General features: G+C 45.1%; 2 protein-coding genes across 3 annotated transcripts; one reads left to right on the top strand and one right to left on the bottom strand.

Annotated features, from left to right (window-relative positions):
* The first annotated feature begins 196 nt into the window (after positions 1-196).
* Positions 197-3066, top strand: LOC124707620 (probable monofunctional riboflavin biosynthesis protein RIBA 3, chloroplastic). Of its 2 annotated transcripts, XM_047239288.1 has the most exons (7): positions 197-357; positions 472-775; positions 1243-1464; positions 1586-1911; positions 2114-2243; positions 2323-2619; positions 2716-3066. In XM_047239288.1, exons 1-7 carry the CDS (start codon positions 302-304, stop codon positions 2959-2961), a joined length of 1581 nt encoding a protein of 526 aa, XP_047095244.1. In that variant the 5' UTR covers positions 197-301; the 3' UTR covers positions 2962-3066. The 2 variants fall into 2 exon arrangements, with proteins under 2 accessions (XP_047095244.1, XP_047095245.1); XM_047239289.1 differs by lacking the exon at positions 197-357 and having other exon boundaries at positions 662-775; positions 1259-1464.
* Positions 3067-3102: 36 nt separating this feature from the next.
* Positions 3103-3670, bottom strand: LOC124707621 (histone H2B.11). Its single transcript, XM_047239290.1, has one exon. It carries the CDS (start codon positions 3606-3608, stop codon positions 3177-3179), a length of 432 nt encoding a protein of 143 aa, XP_047095246.1. The 5' UTR covers positions 3609-3670; the 3' UTR covers positions 3103-3176.
* Positions 3671-27677: the final 24007 nt, after the last annotated feature.

The following is a 27677-nucleotide window of genomic DNA, read 5'->3' as shown; positions in this document are numbered from 1 at the left end:
GCCTGTCATTTTCAGATACAACATCTACTACACCTGTTAGCTACACCCACAACAAAAGAATGAAGGAAAATTATATTGGCATCACCTGAACTGTATGATGTGTCGATGTGGCTGCTGCTATCTAGCAGCTCAGAAATATGTGGCCAGTTTGGCTACACCTTGCGTGGTTTTACTTCTGCTATCCACGTGAACAGATAAGTCCAAGTGATAGGCTGAGATTTGTTGTGATGCTGCAAGAGATAGAGGTATATAAACATATTTCGGAGCCGATTTTTAAAGATCGGCTAGCTGGGGTCGCCTAATGGATTGCGTTCTTCTGAGCTCGCATTTGTCATCACATGCTATTGCTAACACAAGGTATGATTCTTCCCCTTAATCTCTTGCAGAATGTCACTAGAACTTCTTGTGAGGCCATAGAATTCCATTAATTATCTCCCTGATCCGTCATCTGGCCTCTACAATATTTTTCAGGTTTCAGCAAGGCTCTGTTAGTCTCAACAGTATAGGATTTGCAGTTATCAGAAAGGGATTGTTAAGATTAAGGTGCTATGCGATTGGTGATGAAGGGGGTCTGAATGATCCTCTGAAGGAGAACAAGAATGGCCCTGTTTTTCAAGAACTAAATGGGTCTGCCGCTTCCTTTCGAACTGTTGGTGCTGAAATCACTCAAGAAACAGGAGATTTTTTTGTCAGCGATGCCGAGGGTGACCCTGACAAACCTACGGAGGGTTTCTCCTCGATCGAGGATGCTCTAAATTCATTGCGCGAGGGAAAGGTAAGAGAAGATAAGAGTAAAATAAATACCTTATTTTCTGAACAAAAAATAGTTTCACTCATGCATGCAACTCTTGGACACGGGCCCTACTTGATCATGGCCATGTTGGATTTTTTTTTTTTTTGAAACGGCCATGTTGGATATAACATACACAATACTTCGAAGATATGCATAGTACCTCCCAGTCTCCATTTTAAAGATTTCTTAGGTGAATCATACTTGCCCAGTTTTCTTCCAAAAAACCGTAGTTGTATTATGAATATTTGAATACATTCATGTAAGCACACTCTAAAATGATAGAATGAACAGATTCATTTTGCGATATTTCAGTTTCTCACATTTTCATGTGAACAAGTTCGTTTTTCATTTCAAAATTCGGGGCAAAGACTTTCAGTAAACGAATGCATTATCAGTATTCCAAATATAGTCGGCTTTGACTACAGAGTTAACTATTCATTCTTCTCCAGTTTGTTATTGCTGTAGATGACGAAAAGGGTGACAACGAAGGGGATCTTGTCATGGCAGCCGACCTAGCCAGCCCAGAATCAATTGCATTCATGATTAGAAATGGATCCGGTATCATCTCGGTGGGCATGAAAGAAGGGGATCTAGAAAGATTGATGATTCCTATGATGTCTCCTGTCACTGAAATCGGTGATATTTCAGCTGCTGCTTCCACAGTGACAGTGGTAAGAATCTGATGTTTAACAGCCTTCGTTGCAGGCACTAGATGATCACAGGTTTATTTGTTAGATCTATAATCTTTGGTTGTGGCAGTAACTAGAAGCATTGCTTCTCCTATCCATGCAGGATGCCAGAGTGGGCATATCAAATGGCGTGTCAGCTGCAGACAGGGCAAAAACCATCCTTGCTCTAGCATCCCCTGACTCTAAGCCCACTGACCTCAGAAGGCCAGGCCACATTTTCCCCCTCAAGTACCGGAGCGGTGGCGTGCTGAAAAGAGCAGGGCACACTGAGGCGTCGGTGGATCTTGTCACATTGGCCGGCTTGCGTCCTGTGTCCGTCCTGTCGACCATCATCGACCCGAAGGACGGTTCGATGGCAGGAACACCAATGCTGAAACAGATGGCTTCGGAGCATGATATCCCGATTGTTTCGATCGCTGATCTCATCCGGTTAGTATACCTTAAGGTGAAGCCTTTGTGAACTTATAGCCTGTTTTGTTTTGTTTGTGCTGTAAATTGTACTGCGTGAATCACTCTCCAAGATTGGTCAGATAGTACCTGAAATGAAATGTTTGTGTCGGAGTAGGAGAATTCCATGTTGTGGATATCACTTTCGAGAAAGATCTCATTTCATTCGTTTGGTGTAATTCAGGTACAGGAGGAAGAGGGAGAAACTGGTGGAACTGATCGCAGTATCTCGTTTGCCTACTAAATGGGGCCTTTTCCGCGCCTACTGCTACCAATCCAAGCTGGATGGAACTGAGCACATCGCTGTTGCCAAGGTACCTAGTAATTGGTTTGTCTGATGATCAACAGCTTTGATTCTCTGACGAGCTCATCTTTAACGGCAAATATGTGCAGGGCGATATCGGCGACGGAGAAGACGTGCTGGTGAGGGTGCACTCGGAGTGCCTGACGGGAGACATCCTCGGCTCCGCTCGCTGCGACTGCGGCGAGCAGCTGGACCTGGCGATGCAGCTGATCGAGAAGGCCGGCCGCGGCGTCCTGGTGTACCTGCGCGGCCACGAAGGCCGCGGCATCGGCCTCGGCCAGAAGCTCCGCGCCTACAACCTGCAGGACCAAGGCAGCGACACCGTGGAGGCCAACGTCGAGCTCGGCCTCGCCATCGACTCGCGCGAGTACGGCATCGGCGCCCAGGTCGGCACACACGACGATCACGAGGCATCTGCAGATTGATTTCTTAGAAGAAATTGATGGTGTTCTGATAGTGATATCGCTGCATATATTTTTCAGATTCTTAGGGATATCGGCGTGCGCACGATGCGGCTGATGACGAACAACCCAGCCAAGTTCGTGGGGCTCAAGGGGTACGGGCTGGCCGTGGTGAGCCGTGTTCCGGTGATATCGCCGATCACCAAGGAGAACCAGAAGTACCTCGAGACCAAGAGGACCAAGATGGGGCACATCTACGGCTCGGACCTCCCCGGCGGCCTGCTCAAAGAATTCCTCAATCCTACGGAAGACAACACTACAAGCTAATTTTATACTTGTTACTACAAGACATTGCACATATCTTTGACGTTTCTTTCTTCGTACTCTGAGCAATACAATAATCAAAATTAAAACGGGACATTGCAGAGAAGATGACGAAATTGCATTCAACCGAAACGATTCATTCATTCATTGTTCATCACAGCCAGAAACAATTACAAACTACTCGATCGAACCAGAGACAATCAAAGACAGGGAAGAGTCTAGGACGACGTGAACTTGGTGACGGCCTTGGTGCCCTCGGAGACGGCGTGCTTGGCGAGCTCGCCGGGGAGGACGAGGCGCACGGAGGTCTGGATCTCCCGGGAGGTGATGGTGGGCTTCTTGTTGTACCTGGCGAGCTTGGCGGACTCGCCAGCAAGCTTCTCGAATATGTCATTGATGAAGGAGTTCATGATGGACATGGCCTTGGAGGAGATGCCAATGTCCGGGTGCACCTGCTTGAGCACCTTGAAGATGTAGATTTTGTACGTCTCCACGCTCTTCTTGGCCTTCTTCTTGCCCTTCTTGTCGCCGCCGCCCTCCTTGGCCGCCGGCAGCCGCTTCTCGGCCTTGGGCTTCTTCTCCCCCTTGGCGGGCGCCTTCTCCTCCACCGGCTTCTTCTCCGCGGGCTTCTTCTCGGCCTTGGGCGCCATCACGGACGGATCGAGGAAGGTGGCTGCGGCGAGAGGAGGAGGATGAGAGTGTTCTTGCTGGATTGCGACGCGGTGCGATGGGGAATTGGGTTTGGGGGCGTGGTTTTTATAGAGAGCCGCGGTGGGATGTGATTGGTTGGAACGGGGAGGGCGCGGATCGGTGAGGTGGAGAGATCTGGAGCGTTGAACGAAAATGGGCGGTCAGGATTAGGCTTTTTGGAGATGCCTGAGGCAGGTCTGGCGCGGATAGCTGGGCGGTTTAGGCGGTAAGCGTGAATTTTGGGCGCCCAAATGGAATCCGCGACGGATTTTTGCACGTTCTCGGGTTTGGGTCCGCCAAAAGCCTACGAACTCCCTCCAGAGCATCATTTGCTAATATGTGCATCCGATGGATCTGTACATGCACTACACGAACATTGATTTAAAACAATTTCACAGGAATTCTAAACGATATTCATCTATTTTAAAACTATATGTGGATTATTTGACTTGTAGGACTTGGTTCGGTACGAATGTTTTTTTTACGGGGATATGCAACCATATTTCTAATTAGGGATGTAAACGGGATCGGATTTTGCGCTTCCCATATCATATACTTAGTACCATATTTTCTTAACGGAATTGGAGCTGATCGAATAATAGCCGGTTGTGGACTCGAATACAAATAGACGATACCACAAGTTTGGAACGGGAATGGAGCGGATTCGGGACATAACCACATGAATAAAATAGGTTCATATGGATGCAATAACGCAAACACAAGCGATAGGATCATATGCTTTAATACTTAATAGCCTAATATCCTAATAAGTTTGGACTCTATGTTTGATAGAGTGACTATGTAAGTGAGCTATTGTTTAACGGATGGAACTCGAGAACTCGCTATCTAATAAGTATGCTATATTAGCTTTATATTTTGGATGAAAATTGTATTGTTCAGATAAAATCCATCATATAATTCTATGTTAACATTGTGAGTTGGCTACTTTTTAATAAAGAAATAAAGACCGTATGCATCTTTTCGATGCAGAGGCAGGGGTTGATCCCCATTTTGAGGAAAAAACTGATATCCGAGTGATCAACATATGGATGGCAAGCTTCAAGCATATGATCTATTCTAGATAGTTCATCTTGAACTTGCATTTTTTTGACACCTTTATTTAGGGGAAGATTCTTTTTTTTCGTCATGTTGATGTCTTGAAGGTACACATGAGAGCTCACACAATCTTCTTCTTCAAAACATACTTTGCATAGACTCAACTTCTCTCATGAGCAATATCTGTATCACTCCTTGAATAACGCCTTGGTTAAAACTTGATCTTCTTCACCTTCTTCTTCTTTCCACCCTGAAGTCAACGTATATATAGTTCAAGCATGGATTATGGATAAACCCTACAAGCATAAATCAATACAAACATTAGTCAACAGAGGTTGCCATCAATTACCAAAACCACACACGTGGACTCCATGTACTTCCATGTGTCTAGTGACTGATACTCACTACAAGGGTGGAATATGGGGTTGCGGAGAGGGACTCGGCATGATTCGGTAAACTTGGTGCGGGCCTCGTACCTTGGAAATGTGAAATAGGCAACGAGACCAAGGACCTCGTTTGTGGAAAAAAGTAGAGCACCTTGTATAAAATGTGTCATAATAATCCCTGTTATGGGAAAGAACTACAATTGCAACGAAAAGGGAATCCATGAAATCATCACAACCTGTGAAGGATGACAGACATAGTTTTGTAAACTAAAACTTACCTTTTCTAAGAAACTATTTTTGAAAACTTGCATACGTCTAGGAACACTGATCCACAACTGTAGATAGTGCATCAAATACCCAGATATTAAAACTTGTTGAGTACGCTCGTACTCAAACTATACCTGAAAGGACACATATGCCGCCTAGAGGGGGAGTTTAATTTTTTTACGATTATGACTTAACAAATGCGGAATATAACTAGTGTTTAATTTGTTAAGCACAAAACCTATATAACTAGGGTTCACATATGTGTACCAACAACTTATGCTAAGTAATACAAGCAAATATGTGATAGCAAGATATATATAACTTCAAGCACGAAGGCTATCACAAAGTAAAATGCATAAGTAAATAGCTCGAGTATAGGAATAATTGAGGTGACGCGGAGACGACGATGTATCCCGAAGTTCATACTCTTGTCAGTGTGATGTCTACTCATGCTTCTTTTCCTGTAGACAGTGTTGGGCCTCCAAGAGCAGAGGTTTGTAGAACAGCAGCAAGTTTTCCCTTAAGTGGATCACCCAAGGTTTATCGAACTCAGGGAGGAAGAGGTCAAAGATATCCCTCTCGAGCAACCCTGCAATCACGATACAAGAAGTCTCTTGTGTCCCCAACACACCTAATACACTTGTCAGATGTATAGGTGCACTAGTTCGGCGAAGAGATAGTGAAATACAGGTGGTATGAATGTATATGAGCAGTAGTAATGGCACCGTGAAAATAGCTTGATGCTACAACCGGCGTGTGGTTGATGGTGGTAATATTGCAGGCAAGTACGGATGCGATAAAACGAGAAACAAGCAACGATTTCAGTATTTAGGAACAAGGCCTAGGGATTATACTTTCACTAGTGGACACTCTCAACATTGATCACATAACGTAATAGATAAATGCTATACTCTACACTCTCTTGTTGGATGATGAACACCACTAATTGTGTAGGATTACACGAACCCTCAATGCCGGAGTTAACAAGCTCCACAATATTCGATATTCATGTTTAAATAACCTTGGAGTGCACGATAGATCAACACAACTAAACCAAGTACTAACATAGCATGCACATCGTCACCATCACACTATGAAGGAGGCATAGATCACATCAATACTATCATAGCAATAGTTAACTTCATAATCTACAAGAGATCACAATCATAACCTACGCCAAGTACTACACGATGCACACACTGTAACCATTACACCGTGCAGGAGGAATAGAGTACTTTAATAACATCACTAGAGTAGCACATAGATGAATAGTGATACAAAACAGGGATATAAATAAGCACTTCACTATGATATTCATAACAGTGAGTAAGTATTCTGTGAAATATAGCCTAAGAGACCCACACGGTGCACACACGGTCACCTTTACACACGTGGGACAAGGAGTCTCCGGAGATCACGTAAGTAAAATCCACTTGACTAGCATAATGACATCTAGATTACAAGCATCATCATATGAATCTCAATCATGTAAGGCAGCTCATGAGATTATTGTATTGAAGTACATAGGAGAGAGATTAACCACATAGCTACCGGTACAGCCCTTAGCCTCGATGGAGAACTACTCCCTCCTCATGGGAGACAAGCAGCGGTGATGAAGATGGCGGTGGAGTCGATGGAGAAGCCTTCCGGGGCACTTCCTCGTCCCGGCGGCGTGCCGAACGGAGACTCTGTCCCCAGATCTTGGCTTCGCGATGGCGGCGGCTCTGGAAGGTTTCTCGTACCGTGGCTTTTCCGTGTAGGGTTTTCGCGACGGAGTCCTTAAGTAGGCGGAAGGGCAGCCTCGGAGGGGCCCTGGTGGGGCCACACACTAGGGGGGCGCGCCCAGGGCCTTGGCCGCGCCGCCCTGGCGTGTGGGCCCCCAGTGCTCCTCTCGGTGCCTCTCGGGTGTTCCGGAAGCTTCGTGCAGAAATAAGATATTGGGCGTTGATTTCGTCCGGATTCGAGAATATTTCCTTACTAGGATTTCGAAACCAAAAACAGCGAAACAGAGACCGGCACTTCGGCATCTCGTCAATAGGTTAGTTCCGGAAAATGTATCAAAACGATATAAAGTGTGAACAAAATATGTAGGTATTGTCATAAAACAAGCATGGAACATAAGAAATTATAGATACGTTGGAGACGTATCAGCATCCCAAGCTTAGTTCCTACTCGCCCTCGAGTAGATAAACGATAACAATAATAATTTTTGAAGTGACATGCTGATACGTCTCCAACGTATCTATAATTTCTTATGTTCCATGCTACTTTATTGATGATATCTACATGTTTTATGCATACTTTATGTCATATTTATGCGTTTTCCGGAACTAACCTATTGACGAGATGCCGAGTGCCGCTTCTGTTTTCTCGCTGTTTTTGGTTTCAGAAATCCTAGTAAGGAAATATTCTCGGAATCGGACGAAATCAACGCCCAGTACCCTATTTTCACCGGAAGCTTCCAGAACACCCGAGAGCCGCCAGAGGGGAGGCCCAGGGGCCCCACACATGTGGCCGGCGCGGCCAGAGGGGGGGCGCGCCGCCTTAGTGTGTGGGCCCCCCGAAGCCCCTCCGAGGCTCCCCTTTCGCCTATATAAGCTCCCTGACCTAAAACCCCGAGACGAATAAGCCATGGTACGCGAAACCTTCCAGAGCCGCCACCATCGCGAAGCCAAGATCTGGGGGACAGGAGTCTCTGTTCCGGCACGCCGCCGGGACGGGGAAGTGCCCCCGGAAGGCGTCTCCATCGACATCGTTGCCATCTCCACCGCCATCTTCATCAACGCTGCTGCTCCCATGAGGAGGGAGTAGTTCTCCATCGAGGCTAAGGGCTGTACCGGTAGCTATGTGGTTCATCTCTCTCCTATGTACTTCAATACAATAATCTCATGAGCTGCCTTACATGATTGAGATTCATATGATGATGCTTGTAATCTAGATGTCATTATGCTAGTCAAGTGGGTTTTACTTATGTGATCTCCGGAGACTCCTTGTCCCACGTGTGTAAAGGTGACAAGTGTGTGCACCGTGTGGGTCTCTTAGGCTATATTTCACGTAATACTTATTCACCGTTATGAATGGCATAGTGAAGTGCTTATTTATATCCCTTTATGATTGCAATGTGTTTTGTATCACTATTTATCTATGTGCTACTCATGTGATGTTATTAAAGTAGTCTATTCCTCCTGCATGGTGTAATGGTGACAAGTGTGTGCATCGTGTAGTTCTTGTCGTAGATTATGATCATAATCTCTTGTAGGTTATGGAGTTGATTATCGCTATGATAGTATTGATGTGATCTATGCCTCCTTCATAGTGTGATGGTGACAGTTTGCATGCTATGTTAGTACTTGGTCTATTTTGCAAAGATCTATTATGCTCTAAGGTTAATTAAACATGAATATCGAATGTTGTGGAGCTTGTTAACTCCGGCATTGAGGGTTCGTGTAATCCTACACAATTAGTGGTGTTCATTATCAAACAAGAGTATATGTAGCACAAAGGAAAGAGAACTTATTTATTATGTGATCAATGTTGAGAGTGTCCACTAGTGAAATTATGATCCCTAGGCCTTGTTTCCATCACAAAGAATTGCTTTCCACGCCAGCAAGCTATTTTCTGGCGCCGCTTGTTTACTGTTTTACCGCATCTTTACTTTCCGCAATATTACCACCATCTATACCACCTGTGTTTTACTATCTCTTCGCCGAACTAGTGCACCTATACATCCGACAAGTGTATTAGGTGTGTTGGGGACACAAGAGACTTCTTGTATCGTGATTGCAGTGGTTGCTTGAGAGGGATATCTTTGACCTCTTCCTCCCCGAGTTCGATAAACCTTGGTGATCCACTTAAGGGAAAATTTGCTGCTGTTCTACAAACCTCTGCTCTTGGAGGCCCAACACTGTCTACAAGAATAGAAGCACCCGTAGACACCAAGCTATTTTCTGGCGCCGTTGCCGGGGAGGAAAGGTAAAAGGTACTCACACTCCGGATCTCGGCTACTAAGCTATTTTCCGGCGCCGTTGTAAGTACTCGAAGCTATTTCCTTTAGATCCTGCAATTGCATCTTTTGGTTTCTTGTTTACACTAGTTAGGCATAATGGAAAGTAACAATGAGCTTCTTATTCTATTTCCCGAGTTAAGACATGGATTGTTTGCTGCGAAAATTAAAAAACCTATGGAATCTTATTTGCATGCAGGTAGCAATGATATTAGTATGAACGCTTTGAACACCATTGTTGTTAATGATATGGAAAATTCTAAGCTTGGGGAAGCTGGTTTTGATGAGCATGATATTTTTAGTCCCCCAAGCATTGAGGAGAAAATTTTCTTTGATGATACTTTGCCTCCTATTTATGATGATTATAATGATAGTGGTCTTTTGGTACCGCCTACTATGGAGAGTAAATTTTATTATGATTATACTATGCCTCCTACACTTGATGAGAATAATAATGATAGCTACTTTGTTGAATTTGCTCCCACTACAACTAATAAAATTGATTATGCTTATGTGGAGAGTAATAATTTTATGCATGTGGCTCATGACAAGAATGTTTTATGTGATAGTTATATTGTTGAATTTGTTCATGATGCTACTGAAAGTTATTATGAGAGAGGGAAATATGGTTATATGCATCTTAATAATATTAAGTTTCCCCTCTTTATGTTGAGAATCTTGAAATTGCGCTTGTGTTGCCTTCCTATGCTTGCCACTTTGTTCTTCATGAATTTATTTGTGTACAAGATTCCTTTTCATAGGAAGTTGGTTAGGCTTAAATGTGCTTTTAATTTTCTTCTTGATGCTCTCTTTTGCTTCAACTCTTATTTCTTGCGAGAGTATCTTTCAAATTACTGAGCCCATCTTAATGGCTATAAAGAAAGAACTTCTTGGGAGATAACCCATGTGTTTATTTTACTACAGCAATTTTTGTTTTGTTGAGTCTTGGAAGTTGTTTACTACTGTAGCAACCTCTCCTTATCATGTTTTTGTGCCAAGTAAAGTCTCTATGGTAAAGTTGATGCTAGATTTGGATTGCTGCGCAGAAACAGCATTGCTGTCTGTCACGAATTTGAGCAGTAGTCTCTGTAAAAAAATCAAACAAATCTGCAAATTTACGTGTGTGATCCTCAGATATGTACGCAACTTTCATTAGTTTTGAGTTTTTCCGGTTGAGCAAGTTAAGTGCCCCTTTCAGGTTCGTCTTTACGGACTGTTCTGTTTTTGACAGATTCTGCCTTTTATTTCGCATTGCCGCTTTTGTTAAGTTGAATGAGTTTCTTTGTTCCATTAACTTTCAGAAGTTTTGTGCAATGTCCAGAAGTGTTAAGAATGATTGTGTCACCTCTGAACATGTGAATTTTGATTATGCACTAACCCTCTAATGAGTTTGCTTGAAGTTTGGTGTGGCGTGAAGTTTTCAAGGGTCAATAGAAGAGGGTGAAATAATGTGATCGAGAAGAGTGAAAGGTCTAAGCTTGGGGATGCCCTGTGGTTCATCCCTGCATATTTTAAGAAGACTCAAGCATCTAAGCTTGGGGATGCCCAAGGCATCCCCTTCTTCATCGACAACTTATCAGGTTTCTTCTAGTGAAACTATATTTTTATTCGGTCACATCTTATGTACTTTACTTGGAGCGTCTGTTTGTTTTTGTTTCTGTTTTTGTTTGAATAAATGCTTGTGTGGGAGAGAGACACGCTCCGCTGGTTTGTATGAACACATGTGTTCTTAGCTTTTAATGTTCATGGCGAAGGTTGGAACTGATTCGTTAATTATTATATGGTTGGAAACGGGAAATGCTACATGTAGTAATCGGTAGAATGTCTTGAATAATTTGATACTTGGCAATTGTTGTGCTCATGTTTAAGCTCTTGCATCATATACTTTGCACCTATTAATGAAGAAATACATAGATCTTGCTAAAATTTGGTTTGCATAATTAGTCTCTCTAAAGTCTAGATAATTTCTAGTATTGAGTTTTGAACAACAAGGAAGGCGGTGTAGAGTCTTATAATGTTTACAATATGTCTTTTATGTGAGTTTTGCTGCACCGGTTCATCCTTGTGTTTGTTTCAAATAACCTTGCTAGCCTAAACCTTGTATCGAGAGGGAATACTTCTCATGCATCCAAAATCCTTGAGCCAACCACTATGCCATTTGTGTCCACCATACCTACCTACTACATGGTATTTCTCCGCCATTCCAAAGTAAATTGCTTGAGTGCTACCTTTAAAATTTCATCCCTTTACCTCTACAATATATAGCTCATGGGACAAATAGCTTAAAAACTATTGTGGTGATGAATATGTAGTTATGTGTCTTAATTCTTATAAGTTGCTTGTTGAGCGGTAACCATGTTTTCATGGACGCCATCATTTACCTTTGTTGGATATCATGTGAGATGCTATGCATGTTCGTCTTGTCCGAAGTAAGTGCGATTTCATGATCAAATGGTTTGAGTATGCATATGTTAGAGAAGAACATTGGGCCGCTAACTAAAGCCATGTATCATGGTGGAAGTTTCAGTTTGGACATACAACCTCAATCTCTTATGAGAATATTAATCGTTGTTGAATGCTTAAGCATTAAAAGAGGAGTCCATTATCTCGTTGTCTATGTTGTCCCGGTATGGATGTCTAAGTTGAGAATAATCAAAAGCGAGAAATCCAATGCGTGCTTTCTCCTTAGACACTTGTACATGCGGCATAGAGGTACCCCTTTGTGACACTTGGTTGAAACATATGTCATGTGATGATAATCCGTGTCTTCCGAGCTAAGTAGGACAAGGTGCGAGCACTATTAGTACTCTATGCATGAGACATGCAACTTGTAGGAAGTATTATGCATAGCACATATGAATTATTGCTACCGTTGACTAAATTGTTTCTTGTTTTCAAAATCAAAGCTCTAGCACAAATATAGCAATCAATGCTTCCCTCTGCGAAGGGCCTTTCTTTTACTTTTATGTTGAGTCAGTTCACCTATCTCTCTCCACCTCAAGAAGCAAACACTTGTGTGAACTGTGTATTGATTCCTACATACTTGCATATTGCACTTGTTATATTACTTTACATTGACAATATCCATGAGATATACATGTTATAAGTTGAAAGCAACCGCTGAAACTTAATCTTCCTTTGTGTTGCTTCAATACCTCTACTTTGAATTATTGCTTTATGAGCTAACTCTTATGCAAGACTTATTGATGCTTGTCTTGAAAGTACTATTCATGAAAAGTCTTTGCTTTATGATTCATTTGTTTACTCATGTCATTACCATTGTTTTTGATCGCTGCATTCATTACATATGCTTACAATAGTATGATCAAGGTTATGATGGCATGTCACTTAAGAAATTATCATTGTTATCGTTTACCTACTCGAGGACGAGTAGGAACTAAGCTTAGGGATGCTGATACGTCTCCAACGTATCTATAATTTCTTATGTTCCATGCTACTTTATTGATGATATCTACATGTTTTATGCATACTTTATGTCATATTTATGCGTTTTCCGGAACTAACCTATTGACGAGATGCCGAAGTGCCGCTCTCGTTTTCTCGTTGTTTTTGGTTTCAGAAATCCTAGTAAGGAAATATTCTCGGAATCGGACGAAATCAACGCCCAAGTACCCTATTTTCACCGGAAGCTTCCAGAACACCCGAGAGCCGCCAGAGGGGAGGCCCAGGGGCCCCACACATGTGGCCGGCGCGGCCAGAGGGGGGGCGCGCCGCCTTAGTGTGTGGGCCCCCCATAGCCTCTCCGAGGCTCCCCTTTCACCTATATAAGCTCCCTGACCTAAAACCCCGAGACGAATAAGCCATGGTACGCGAAACCTTCCAGAGCCGCTGCCATCGCGAAGCCAAGATCTGGGGGACAGGAGTCTCTGTTCCGGCACGCCGCCGGGACGGGGAAGTGCCCCCGGAAGGCTTCTCCATCGACACCGCTGCCATCTCCACCGCCATCTTCATCAACGCTGCTGCTCCCATGAGGAGGGAGTAGTTCTCCATCGAGGCTAAGGGTTGTACCGGTAGCTATGTGGTTCATCTCTCTCCTATGTACTTCAATACAATAATCTCATGAGCTGCCTTACATGATTGAGATTCATATGATGATGCTTGTAATCTAGATGTCATTATGCTAGTCAAGTGGGTTTTACTTATGTGATCTCCGGAGACTCCTTGTCCCACGTGTGTAAAGGTGACAGATGTGTGCACCGTGTGGGTCTCTTAGGCTATATTTCACAGAATACTTATTCACCGTTATGAATGGCATAATGAAGTGCTTATTTATATCCCTTTATGATTGCAATGTGTTTTGTATCACTATTTATCTATGTGCTACTCATGTGATGTTATTAAAGTAGTCTATTCCTCCCGCATGGTGTAATGGTGACAGTGTGTGCATCGTGTAGTTCTTGTCGTAGATTATGATCATAATCTCTTGTAGGTTATGGAGTTGATTATCGCTATGATAGTATTGATGTGATCTATGCCTCCTTCATAGTGTGATGGTGACAGTTTGCATGCTATGTTAGTACTTGGTCTATTTTGCAAAGATCTATTATGCTCTAAGGTTAATTAAACATGAATATCGAATGTTGTGGAGCTTGTTAACTCCGGCATTGAGGGTTCGTGTAATCCTACACAATTAGTGGTGTTCATTATCAAACAAGAGTATATGTAGCACAAAGGAAAGAGAACTTATTTATTATGTGATCAATGTTGAGAGTGTCCACTAGTGAAAGTATGATCCCTAGGCCTTGTTTCCATCACAAAGAATTGCTTTCCACGCCAGCTAAGCTATTTTCTCGGCGCCGCTTGTTTACTCGTTTTACCGCATCTTTACTTTCTCGCAATATTACCACCATCTATACCACCCGTGTTTTACTATCTCTTTGTCGAACTAGTGCACCTATACATCCGACAAGTGTATTAGGTGTGTTGGGGACACAAGAGACTTCTTGTATCGTGATTGCGGGGTTGCTTGAGAGGGATATCTTTGACCTCTTCCTCCCTGAGTTCGATAAACCTTGGGTGATCCACTTAAGGGAAAACTTGCTGCTGTTCTACAAACCTCTGCTCTTGGAGGCCCAACACTGTCTACAAGAATAGAAGCACCCGTAGACACCACATGCTACCATCATAATCTTGATCAACATTATTGTAAAGCATATGAGATGAATGGAGTGATCTGAAGCAAAAGATTGCTAACAAAAGATGATGACTAAACAAATGAATCATATAGCAAAACTTTTCATGAATAGTACTTTCAAGACAAGTATCAACAAGACTTGCATAAGAGCTAACTCATAAGCAATAAATTCAAAGTAAAGGCATCAAAGCAACACAAAGGAAGATATAAGTTTCAGCAGTTGTTTTCAACTTTCAACATGCATATCTCATGGATAATTGTCAACACAGAGTAATATGATGAATGCAAATAAGCAAGTATGTAAGAATCAATGCACAGCTTGACACAAGTGTTTGCTTCTAAGATGGAAGGAAATAGGTAAACCGACTCAACAATAAAGTAAAAGATAGGCCCTTCGCGAGAGGAAGCAGTGGATAAAATCATGTGCTAGAGCTTTTCAAGTTTTGATATCATATAGAGAGCATAAAAGTAAAATTTTGAGAGGTGTTTGTTGTTGTCAACGAATGGTAGTGGGCACTCTAACTACCTCATCAACCAGACTTTCAAGAGCGGCTCCCATGAAGGACGTTATCTCTACCAGCAAGGTAGATCATCCCTCTTCTCTTTTGTTTACACATGTACTTTAGTGTTATTTATTAGATGACACTCCTCCCAACCTTTTGCTTACACAAGCCATGGCTAACCGAATCCTCGGGTGCCTTCCAACATTCACATACCATGGAGGAGTGTCTATTTGCAAATTTAAGTTGCTTACTGATAGATCGGAGCAAAACATGTGAAGAGAATTATTAATGCAAGTTAATTAATTGGGGCTGGGAACCCCATTGCCAGCTCCTTTTGCAAAATTATTGGATAAGCGGATGAGCCACTAGTCCATTGTGAAAGTCTGTCAGAAGTAAATGACAAGATCGAAAGATAAAACACCACATACTTCCTCATGAGCTATAAAACATTGACACAAATAAGAGATAATAACTTTTGAATTGTTTAAAGGTAGCACATAAAGTATTTACTTGGAATGGCAGGAAATACCACATAGTAGGTAGATATGGTGGACACAAATGGCATATGTTTTGGCTCAAGGTTTTGGATGCACGAGAAGTATTCCCTCTCAGTACAAGGTTTGGCTAGCAAGGTTGTTTGAAGCAAACTCAAGTATAAAACGGTGCAGCAAGACTTACATAAGAACATATTGCAAGCATTATAAGACTCTACACTGTCTTCCTTGTTGTTCAAACACTTTACCAGAAAATATTTAGACTTAGAGAGACCAATCATGCAAACCAAATTTTAACAAGCTCTACGGTAGTTCTCCACTAATAGATTAAACTACATGATGCAAGAGCTTAAACATGATCTATGAGAGCTCAAAACAATTGCCAAGTATCAAGTTATTCCAAGACCATATGCAAGCATTTTCTCGATTCCAACCAAATAGCAACAAGTGAAGCGATCAACTTTCGCCCTTGAACATTAAAAGCAAAAATGAAGAACACTAGTGTTCATATGAAAAAGCGTAGCGTGTCTCTCTCCCACACATGAGCATGAATTTATTCAGAGAATGAAAATAACAAAACGAAAATAAAAGCACACAGACGCTCCAAGTAAAGTACATAAGATGTGACGGAATAAAAATATAGTTTCACTAGAAGTGACCTGATAATGTTGTCGATGAAGAAGGGGATGCCTTGGGCATCCCCAAGCTTAGACGCTTGAGTCTTCTTGAAATATGCAGGGATGAACCACGGGTGCATCCCCAAGCTTAGGCTTTTCACTCTTCTTGATCATAGTATATCATCCTCTTCTCTTGACCCTTGAAAACTTCCTCCACACCAAACTTCAAGCAAACTCATTAGAGGGTTAGTGCATAATCAAAATTCACATGTTCAGAGGTGACACAATCATTCTTAACACTTCTGGACATTGCACAAAGCTTCCGAAAGTTAATGGAACAAAGAAACTCATTCAACATAGCAAAAGCGGCAATGCGAAATAAAAGGCAGAATCTGTCAAAAACAGAACAGTCCGTAAAGATGAATCTGGCAGGGGCACTTAACTTGCTCAAATGAAAAAACTCAAAACTAATGAAAGTTGAGTACATATCTGAGGATCACACACGTAAATTTGTAGATTTTTCTGAGTTACCTACAGAGACTTCTGCGCGAATTCGTGACAGACATGACAAATCTGTTTCTGCGCAGTAATCCAAATCTAGCATCAACTTTACCATAGAGACTTTACTTGGCACCAAAAACATGATAAGGAGAGGTTGCTACAGTAGTAAACAACTTCCAAGACTCAACAAAACAAAAATTGCTGTAGTAAAATAAACACATGGGTTATCTCCCAAGAAGTTCTTTCTTTATAGCCATTGGGCTCAGTAATTTTAATGATACTCTCGCAAGAAATAAGAGTTGAAGCAAAAGAGAGCATCAAGAAGCAAATTCAAAACACATTTAAGCCTAACCCACTTCCTATGAAAAGGAATCTTGTACACAAATAGATTCATGAAGAACAAAGTGGCAAGCATAGAAAAGCAACACAAGTGTAATTTCAAGATTCTCAACATAAAGAGGGAAACTTAATATTATTAAGATGCATATAACCATGTTTCCCTCTCTCATAATAACTTTCAGTAGCATCATGAACAAACTCAACAATATAACTATCACATAAAACATTCTTTTCATGAGCCACATGCATAAAATTATTACTCTTCACATAAGCATAATCAATTTTATTAGTTGCAGTGGGAGCAAATTCAACAAAGTAGCTATCATTATTATTCTCATCAAGTGTAGGAGGCATAGTATAATCATAATAAAATTTACTCTCCATAGTAGGTGGCACTAAAAGACCACTATCATTATAATCATCATAAATAGGAGGCAAAGTATCATCAAAGAAAATTTTCTCCTCAATGCTTGGGGGACTAAAAATATCATGTTCATCAAAACCAGCTTCCCCAAGCTTAGAATTTTCCATATCATTAGCAACAATGGTGTTCAAAGCATTCATACTAATATCATTGCTACTAGCATGCAAATAAGATTCCATAGGTTTTTTAATTTTCGCAAGCAAACAATCCATGTCTTAACTCGTGAAATAGAATAAGAAGCTCACTGTTGCTTTCCATTATGCCTAACTAGTGTAAACAAGAAACCAAAAGATGCAATTGCAGGATCTAAAGGAAATAGCTTCGAGCACTTACAACGGCAACAGAAAATAACTTAGTTACCTGGGACCAGAGTATGAGTGCCTTTTACCTTTCCTCCCCGGCAACGGCGCCAGAAAATAGCTTGATGTCTACTCACGCTTCTTTTCCTGTAGACAGTGTTGGGCCTCCAAGAGCAGAGGTTTGTAGAACAGCAGCAAGTTTTCCCTTAAGTGGATCACCCAAGGTTTATCGAACTCAGGGAGGAAGAGGTCAAAGATATCCCTCTCGAGCAACCCTGCAATCACGATACAAGAAGTCCCTTGTGTCCCCAACACACCTAATACACTTGTCAGATGTATAGGTGCACTAGTTCGGTGAAGAGTTAGTGAAATACAGGTGGTATGAATGTATATGAGCAGTAGTAACGGCACCAGAAAATAGCTTGATGCTACAACTGGCGTGTGGTTGATGGTGGTTATATTGCAGGCAGTACGGATGCAGTAAAACAGTAAACAAGCAGCGATTTCAGTATTTAGGAACAAGGCCTAGGGATTATACTTTCACTAGTGGACACTCTCAACATTGATCACATAACAGAAATAGATAAATGCTATACTCTACACTCTCTTGTTGGATGATGAACACCACTAATTGTGTAGGATTACACGAACCCTCAATGCCGGAGTTAACAAGCTCCACAATATTCGATATTCATGTTTAAATAACCTTAGAGTGCACGATAGATCAACACAACTAAACCAAGTACTAACATAGCATGCACACTCGTCACCATCACACTATGAAGGAGGCATAGATCACATCAATACTATCATAGCAATAGTTAACTTCATAATCTACAAGAGATCACAATCATAACCTACGCCAAGTACTACACGATGCACACACTGTCACCATTACACCGTGCAGAGGAATAGAGTACTTTAATAACATCACTAGAGTAGCACATAGATGAATAGTGATACAAAACACATTGCAATCATAAAGTGATATAAATAAGCACTTCACTATGCTATTCATAACAGTGAATAAGTATTCTGTGAAATATAGCCTAAGAGACCCACACGGTGCACACACTGTCACCTTTACACACGTGGGACAAGGAGTCTCCGGAGATCACATAAGTAAAATCCACTTGACTAGCATAATGATATCTAGATTACAAGCATCATCATATGAATCTCAATCATGTAAGGCAGCTCATGAGATTATTGTATTGAAGTACATAGGAGAGAGATTAACCACATAGCTACCGGTACAGCCCTTAGCCTCGATGGAGAACTACTCCCTCCTCATGGGAGACAACAGCGGTGATGAAGATGGCGGTGGAGTCGATGGAGAAGCCTCCCGGGGGCACTTCCCCGTCCCGGCGGCGTGCCGGAACAGAGACTCCTGTCCCCCAGATCTTGGCTTCGCGATGGTGGCGGCTCTGGAAGGTTTCTCGTACCGTGGCTTTTCCATATAGGGTTTTCGCGACGGAGTCCTTAAGTAGGCGGAAGGGCAGCCTCGGAGGGGCCCTGGTGGGGCCACACACTAGGGGGGCGCGCCCAGGGCCTTGGCCACGCCGCCCTGGCGTGTGGGCCCCCCAGGCTCCCCTCTAGTGCCTCTCGGGTGTTCTGGAAGCTTCGTGCAGAAATAAGATATTGGGCGTTGATTTCGTCCGATTCCGAGAATATTTCCTTACTAGGATTTCTGAAACCAAAAACAGCAGAAAACAGGAACTGACACTTCGGCATCTCGTCAATAGGTTAGTTCCGGAAAATGTATCAAAACGATATAAAGTGTGAACAAAACATGTAGGTATTGTCATAAAACAAGCATGGAACATAAGAAATTATAGATACGTTGGAGACGTATCAGAGTGATAGTATCCTTTGGAACGGTCTGGAGGACAAAGCACTCCAAACGCACGAAAGCCTCACTGTATGCTCCTCGACCCATCCCACCAAAGGGTAAGACCTCGATCCACTATGGAACCTTAGGGTGGTCACCGAACCCGCGCAAAGCTTGGGGCTATCTCCACAACTTATTTGGAGGCTCCCAAAAAATCGCCACAAAGGCCTTGTCCTTGAAGAATCTCCACAACTTAATTGGAGTCCCCAAGAACACCACAAAGACCACTAAGCCGTCTAGGGTCCAACGACCCAAGAGTAACAAGCTCCCAAAGTGAATATCTCACGAACTTTCACCTCCATGTATCACCGCGGAGAAGTCAAATCGATGCACCAAATGCAATGGCTAGAACACCAGAAAGATGCTCAAATCCTTCACTCTCAAATTCCAACAAAGCTACTAAAGATATTGGAGGAATAAGAGAGGAAGAAGAAAATAAGAAGAGGAACACAAAATTTCTCTCCAAGATCTAGATCTAGAGATTCCCTCACAAAGAGGGGAATTTGATTGGTGCAAATATAGATCTAGATCTCCTCTCTGTTTTCCTCAAATTTGAGCAAGAATCATGGAGGGATTGAGGGAGAGGAAGAGCTCCCAAAATACAACAATGGTGGAGAGCAAGAGGTTGAAGAAGAAGTAACCCAAAAAGAGAGACAACAAGACTTAAATAGGTGGCCTCAACTTTCTGCCCGTTGGGGGCCAAAAAATCGTCTTGGGCCGAGAGGCGGTACTACCGCCTAGCCCACCTTCGCTGCCGGAAACAAGGATAAAAGGGCGAGCGGCAAGTTCGAGCAGCGTGCTCCGCACGCGAGGGACGCGTGGCGAGCGTGGTAGAGAGCGTGGGAGGGGATCAGGGCGAGCGGGCAGGTGGCGGCCAGCACGCGGGAGGGAGCGGCCTGGGCGGGCGCGGCTAGTGGCCCGCTAGGGAAATGGGCTCGTGAGCAGGAGATGCAATGTCGTGATGGCCGGTACCACCGGCCTGGGCCTGGTACCAGTTTAGGTACCGGTAAATGACCCATGGTATACTGGGAGCAAAGCGAGCGGCGCGGTGATGCGCGTAGATGTACACGTCCGTTGGGAACCCCAAGAGGAAGGTATGATGCGCACAGCAGCAAGTTTCCCTCAGTATGAAACCAAGGTTATCGAACCAGTAGGAGCCAAGAAGCACGTGAAGGTTGTTGGTGGAGGAATGTAGTGCGGCGCAACACCCAGTGAAACCGGCGCCAACGTGGAACCCGCACAACACAATCAAAGTACTTTGCCCCAATGTAACAGTGAGGTTGTCAATCTCACCGGCTTGCTGAAAACAAAGGATTAAGCGTATCGAGTGGAAGATGGTGTTTGTTTACAAAGAACAATAAGAACAGTGATTGCAGTAGAATGTATTCAGATGTAAAAGAATGGACCGGGGTCCACAGTTCACTAGAGGTGTCTCTCCAATAAGATAACTAACATGCTGGGTGAACAAATTACAGGCGGGCAATTGACAAATAAAGATTCAATACATATCAATGATGATTACTATGTGATTTAATCAGGGCATTACGACAAAGTACATAGACCGCTATCCAAGCATGCATCTATGCCTAAATACTCCACCTTCAGAGTTATCATCCGAACCCCTTCCGGTATTAAGTTGTAAACAACGGATAATTGCATTAAGTATGGTGCGTAATGTAATCAACACAAATATCCTTAGACAAAGCATCGATGTTTTATCCCTAGTAGCAACGAGCACATCCACAACCTTAGAACCTCATCGTCACGATCCCGCATTCAATGGAGGCATGAACCCACTATCGAGCATAATTACTCCCTCTTGGAGTTACAAGTATCAACTTGGCCAGAGCCTCTACTAGCAACGGAGAGCATGCAAGAACATAAACAACACATATATGATAGATTGATAATCAACTTGACATAATATTCTATATTCATCGGATCCCGCCAAACACAACATGTAGCATTACAAATAGATGATCTTGATCATGTTAGGCAGCTCACAAGATCTAAACAATGATAGCACAAGCGGAGAAGACAACCATCTAGCTACTGCTATGGACCCATAGTCCAAGGATGAACTACTCACACATCAATCCGGAGGCGGGCATGATGATGTAGAGCCCCTCCGGTGATGATTCCCCTCTTCGGCAGGGTGCCGGAGGCGATCTCCTGAATCCCCCGAGATGGGATTCGTGACGGCGGCGTCTCTGGAAGGTTTTCCGTATCGTGGCTCTCGGTACAGGGGGTTTCGCGACGAAGGCTATTTGAAGGCGGAAGGGTAGGTCAGGGGGCGACGCGAGGGGCCGACACACTAGGCCGGCGCGGCCAGGGCTTGGGCCGCGCCGCCCTGGTGTGTGGCCGCCTCGTGGCCCCACTTCGTTTCCCTTTCGGTCTTCTGGAAGCTTCGTGTAAAAATAGGACCCTGGGTGTTGATTTCGTCCAATTCCGAGAATATTTCCTTACTAGGATTTCTGAAACCAAAAACAGCGAGAAAACAAGAATCGGCACTTCGGCATCTTGTTAATAGGTTAGTGCCGGAAAATGTATAATAATGTTGTAAAGTATGTATAAAACATTCAAGTATTGTCATTAAAGTAGCATGGAACATAAGAAATTATAGATACGTTTGAGACGTATCACGCGGTAGCAAGCCCGGTAGCGCGGGCGGTAGTACCAACCAAAAAAAACGTTCTCCTTTTTTCTTTTAAACTCAAACTTGAAATGCAAATAACTTGAGACTGGAAAATCCAAATGAGACGAAACCAATTTTGTTGAAAGAGGACGAAATGAAAATATGGAAACTAGTGGGGGTGATTTTATATGAATTTTAGAGTGAAACCTCTAAACCCAGAGAACCGAGAAAACTCCAATATCGAAAACACAATAAATGATTGTTATCACCAGAATTTGACCGAGTCAAAGGTGGGCCGCGATCAAGATGGACGTGAAGATTATACATGGAAGAAAATACGTGAATCGGCCTTGTTTACCAAGTTGGGCTAAACTGCCCATGTATCTGTAACATATTAGATCGCATCTTAGTTTAGAAGTTAGAGTTTTACCCGTGCACGGTTTGGTGCACGCCCACATTAGAAAGTCCCCGGACTATAAATATGTATCTAGGGTTTATGGAATAAACAACAACCAACGTTCAATACAAACCAATCTCGGCGCATCGCCAACCCCTTCGTCTCAAGGGTTTCTCCGGTAAGCACCATGCTGCCTAGATCGCATCTTGCGATCTAGGCAAGCACGAGCCTGCCCACGTTGTTCATGCGTTGCTCGTATCGAAGCCTTTTTGATGGCGAGCAACGTAGTTATCATAGATGTGTTAGGGTTAGCATTGTTCTTAGTATCATATGCTTGTCGTAGTGCAACCCTTGCGCATCTAGCCGTCCTTGTACCTCATCATGGGTGCAGGGGCGGCACCCCGCTTGATCGTTATTTAGTAGATCTGATCCGTTACGATCGCTCCTTGATTCATCAGGGATTAGTTTAATATCTGCAATAGTTAGGCCTTACAAAGGGTTGGAGGATCCAGCGGCGTGTAGGGTGTAGTTTGCTGGCCCTAGACAGGATGTTCCGAGGATCAACCTCGTGTTGGTCTTTAGGCCTTGTCTAGGGCTGGCTTACGATCACCGTGCGCGAGCGCGAGGCCCAATCGTGAGTAGGATGATCCGATTATGCGGTGAAAACCCTAGATCGACGTGGATCTCATATGCTTTATCTTGATCAAGCAGGACCACCATATATTCGGCCACCTTGGACGAATCATGGGTGGATCGGCTCCATGAGCCGATTCACGAGATAACTCGAGAGCCGATCGAGGCTCGTATTTAACGTGTACGTGTGTGCCCTGCAGGAAACTAAGCGAGGCATCATCCACACCTTCCCGACCGGGTATAGGTCAGGTGGCACGCCCTTGCAATTTGCATCGGCGCGCGACCGAGGAGGCTTTGCGGGCCGTCGCTCCGAGGGACCAGGGCCAGCCGCAGCCCCGGTTGTTCCCGGCTCTACGGTGTTGGCCGGTCACCGCCCGCCGGTGGGTTTCGACGCCAACACATTTCGGCACGCCCGGTGGGACCATCTTCAACATCCACGACATCCACCACATCGCCATCTACATCCGAGATGGCGGAAGAGACTCCGGTCACTTACGAGGACCTCACTGGCGAGCTCAAGAAGAAGTATGACGAGGTCAAAGCCGTCCTCGAAGCCGACCTCATCGGCTCTTTCCACAGGACCCGCTCCCATGGCATCAGATGGAAGGGGTTCTCACCTGAAGGCGCCCTTGATGGAGTAGATCTATCCACCCCGTCAGAAGAACGCACCAGGTCGCTGCGTCAGGAGGTCAACTTCATGGTGGCTCATTCGCTGCACCGCCATTCTGAGAGCCTGGTGAATACGTTGGAGCGCGTCGCTCTGCGCGTGATCCAGGAGATCATGAGCCATCAGTACTCTCCGTCAGGACCAGCTCTAGGGACTCACCAAGGAGAAGTACCACTCCAGTCCCGTCCACCGCTGCCGTTCGCCTTGGCAGCGCCTGAAGCGCCGAACGCATCGGCCTACGTCGTCTACAGGGTTGGTGGTGACCCCAGTGACTACCAATTCCTACATGACGCGCCCAAGGAGATCCCGCACGGATACGCATGCGCATACGTGCCAGACTGCAGCGCCTGGGCGCCCTCGAACCAGGTTGCAACAGCGGGGACTTCTGGAACAACAGGAGGAACGTCGGAGGCAGACCCCGAGAAGCAGACGTGGCTAGCTAAATACGCCACCCCGACAAAACTCCGCAGCCCAGCTCCCGCGGTTGGCTCGGAACCGGAAAAACAAGCATGGCCGGTAAAGTACGCCACTCCAGCCGAATCTTCGGGGTTCGGCACCTGCAGCCATCACCGCGGATCAGATTTGTACGATCCTCGAAATATCGGTTCGGCATGATGCCGAAAAGGAAGACGATCGGCTATACCAAGCCGTACCCCAACGAGTACGAATTGATCCCGCTACCACCCAAGTATCGGCTCCCGGACTTCACAAAGTTCAGCGGATCAGATGGTTCCAGCTCCATCGAGCATGTGAGCCGATATTTGGCGCAGCCGGGCATGATCTCAGCGTCGGACGAGCTGCGCGTGAGGTACTTCTCACGGTCCCTCACAGGATCGGCTTTCGGTTGGTACACGTCGCTGCCACCGAACTCGGTCCAGACTTGGAAGCGGTTGGAAGAACGGTTCCATGAGCAATATCACTCGCAGGCTTCCGAGGCCGGCATTGCCGATTTGGCACAAGTACGACGAAGCGCTGGGAAACAGGTGTCGGAATACATCCAGCGCTTCAGGACCGTTAGGAACCGATGCTATTCGGTTCACGTAAGCGAAAAAGAAGCGATCGAGTTGGCGGTGGTGGGTCCGTCATCATCGATCAAGGACGTGGCCGCCCAAGCGGACTACCCTTCATTAGCACACATGGTGCGGAAGTCGTCGGCGTATGAACAGCCGCCACCCGGATGTCTACCGGGACAAATTCAAGCGCGTGGTTACCATGGTTGACGCAGGCGAAGATGAAGGCGCTATGGGAGACCAAGAAATAGCGAGTGGCTGAGTGGACTCGGGGAGGAACCCCGTGTCCCGCAAATGGGTAAAGCCACCGGGGCCGCCCGGGGGATTTGATTTTGACGTGACCAAGACGGAGCAAATCTTCGACCTCCTCGCTCAAGGAGAAACAGATTGACGATTCCCGAAGGTCTCAAGTTCCCCACGGCGCAAGAGCTGAACGGAAAGCCATACTGCAAATGGCACAACTCGCTCTCCCATGCCACCAACGACTGCAGGGTGTGGCGTCAGCACATCCAAGCGGCGATAGAGAAGGGGCGTCTAATTTTCAACCAGTACGCTATGAAGGTCGACACCCAACCCTTCCCCGCCGTTAACATGGTGGAAGTCACCTGCCCTGAGGGTTGCCAGCCAGGTCCCTCGTTCAGCATCAACATGGTAGGACCTGGGAACCACTCTGGCAAAGATGGAGATGAGAGCAGCTGCTCTCAGAGCAAGGACATAGAGGGGGCCGCTCCATGCGATCGGCTCCGTCAAGATGGCAAGCGCTACGTCACAGAGGGAGAAGTGAAGAACATAAGATATCAACGACCCCTCTCTGATCACCTCCTCAACAAATATGTGAGTCGAGTACGACCAACGCCGACGATCCACCGATGATGATGAGAGAGATCGTCCGGCTAGAGAAGCCGAAGACATCGTCGGCACGATCGCGATGAGGAGGAGCACGAGCGCCGTGCCACGGAAAAATCAAGGGAGCAAGATGACAACGCCGGGCACCGGGACCGCCCCTTCTTCGGACACTCGCTGGGACTCGAGAATGAGCCGATTGCCCACAATCGGCAATTGCCCGAATGCAACCGAAGAAGAAGGAGGCAGCCAACGTGTCCGTGTTCAAGCGCTTAGGGCCTCTCCCGCCACGGAGCGAACGCGGCCGAGTCCCCTCGCCGGGCGGATCTCGAGGATTCGGAAGACGAGGGACAAGAAGAGGAAGAAGACAGGTACCACCGTCCAAGGTGGTGCCCTGATGGACTCAGCCGTTCACAAAAGCGCAGGGTTCAGCGATTGCGTGGTCTGGAGGAAGCCGAAAGGTTGTACTTGTATACGCTAAGGAAGGCACGGCCTGATCTGGCTGCAAAAGTTCAGCGAACCCTGGATGAGGAGGGACTGCCGCAAAGAAAAGAGTGGCGCCCCAAGCAAAGGAAAGCCGATGATTAAACATCGGCTGGCACAAACGTGGTGCTCGTCCTTCCGACGGAGCTTAGTGCTTCACGATTCTACGATGCACTCAAGGTGGACGACAGCAGGCGCATCAAGTCAGAGATTGGGCTGGTTTTGTCTACCGGCCTGGGCGAGTAGCAAGACTACGTCAATAAGCAACGTGGCAAGGCTGATCCTTGCGATCGGCCCTCCGAAACTGATGAAGGGATATTACAAAACCTTCACCGAGCAAGCAACGTGGAGGCCGATTCCAGCGATCGGCCAAAATTATCCTCACCATCCATTCTGCCTGGGATCAACGTTTGACCCAACAGGGACTACCTGACGAGCCGATACCATCAATTCTCTTGACAGAATCGGCTCGGGGGGGCACCTAGATGGATAATACTAAGTATGGGGGCCGATACACAAATCGGCCTAAAATTTTTAAACATTTTACAGCCGATGCAAGGGCATCGACTTTCGAATTGAGAAGTAGCCGATGCACGGCCATCGACTCAAGAGGAATAACTGTTACGATCAGAGGATCAATGAAGCACGAAGGGGGATTTTAATGGAAGAACTCCTCAATGGAGTAATTTAAGGGCTCGGATCCTCTCTTCAAGAGCAACCTGGACGTGCAGATCAGGTCGAGGATGGATCGCATTAGATCCGCCAAAGGAAAGGAGCCGATCTGACCAGCAGGGCGCTAGGAGCGGACTGAAGAAGCTCGGGGGGCAGCCCACCTTGAAGGCTCTCTGCAAGCCGATTTATGTGCAAATCGGCTGGCTCTGCATGATCAAGCCCAGGCACATTCAGCTAATTTGCGCATCCTCGTCTCTGTGTTGCCTTGGCCAAGACTCGGGGGGCAACAGGCCTGGTAGATGCTCTATTGAGGGACCGATTGGGGTACCTTCGGCTAATCTTTCATCGCAACCTTCTTCGCAAAATGATAAGCGCTCGCTGAGGAGGATCGCTGAAACCGGTGGGGGAATTTTAAGGGCTCTCCTAGAAATCCCACAGTATCCTCCGGAAAGAGAATCATCAGTTGAAGGATGGGAGGGTAAATGTCGAAGGACCGATGCGTTGCTATCGGCTCGTTACGCATTGGCAAAGGGGACGAATCGGCAAGATCAGTATGAGAGGAAATCGGCTAAGATAAGCTAAAAGGAATCGGCAAAATCAGATTGGGGAAAGTTCTTCATTGAGAGATTTCTTACATAGAAGAGCTGATTGCTCTCAAAAAAGGAGTACTAGGGGGATACATTGCCCCGTCTACGCCTACTGATCCTATGCTAAATGCCCTATCTACGGGCCGTTGCTGCCCTCATCATCGCCG

Source organism: Lolium rigidum, chromosome 4 (assembly GCF_022539505.1).
Source record: "Lolium rigidum isolate FL_2022 chromosome 4, APGP_CSIRO_Lrig_0.1, whole genome shotgun sequence".
NCBI lineage: Eukaryota > Viridiplantae > Streptophyta > Magnoliopsida > Poales > Poaceae > Lolium > Lolium rigidum.
Note: the sequence above shows the minus strand (reverse complement) of the source record. Positions and strands in the feature narration are given on the sequence as shown.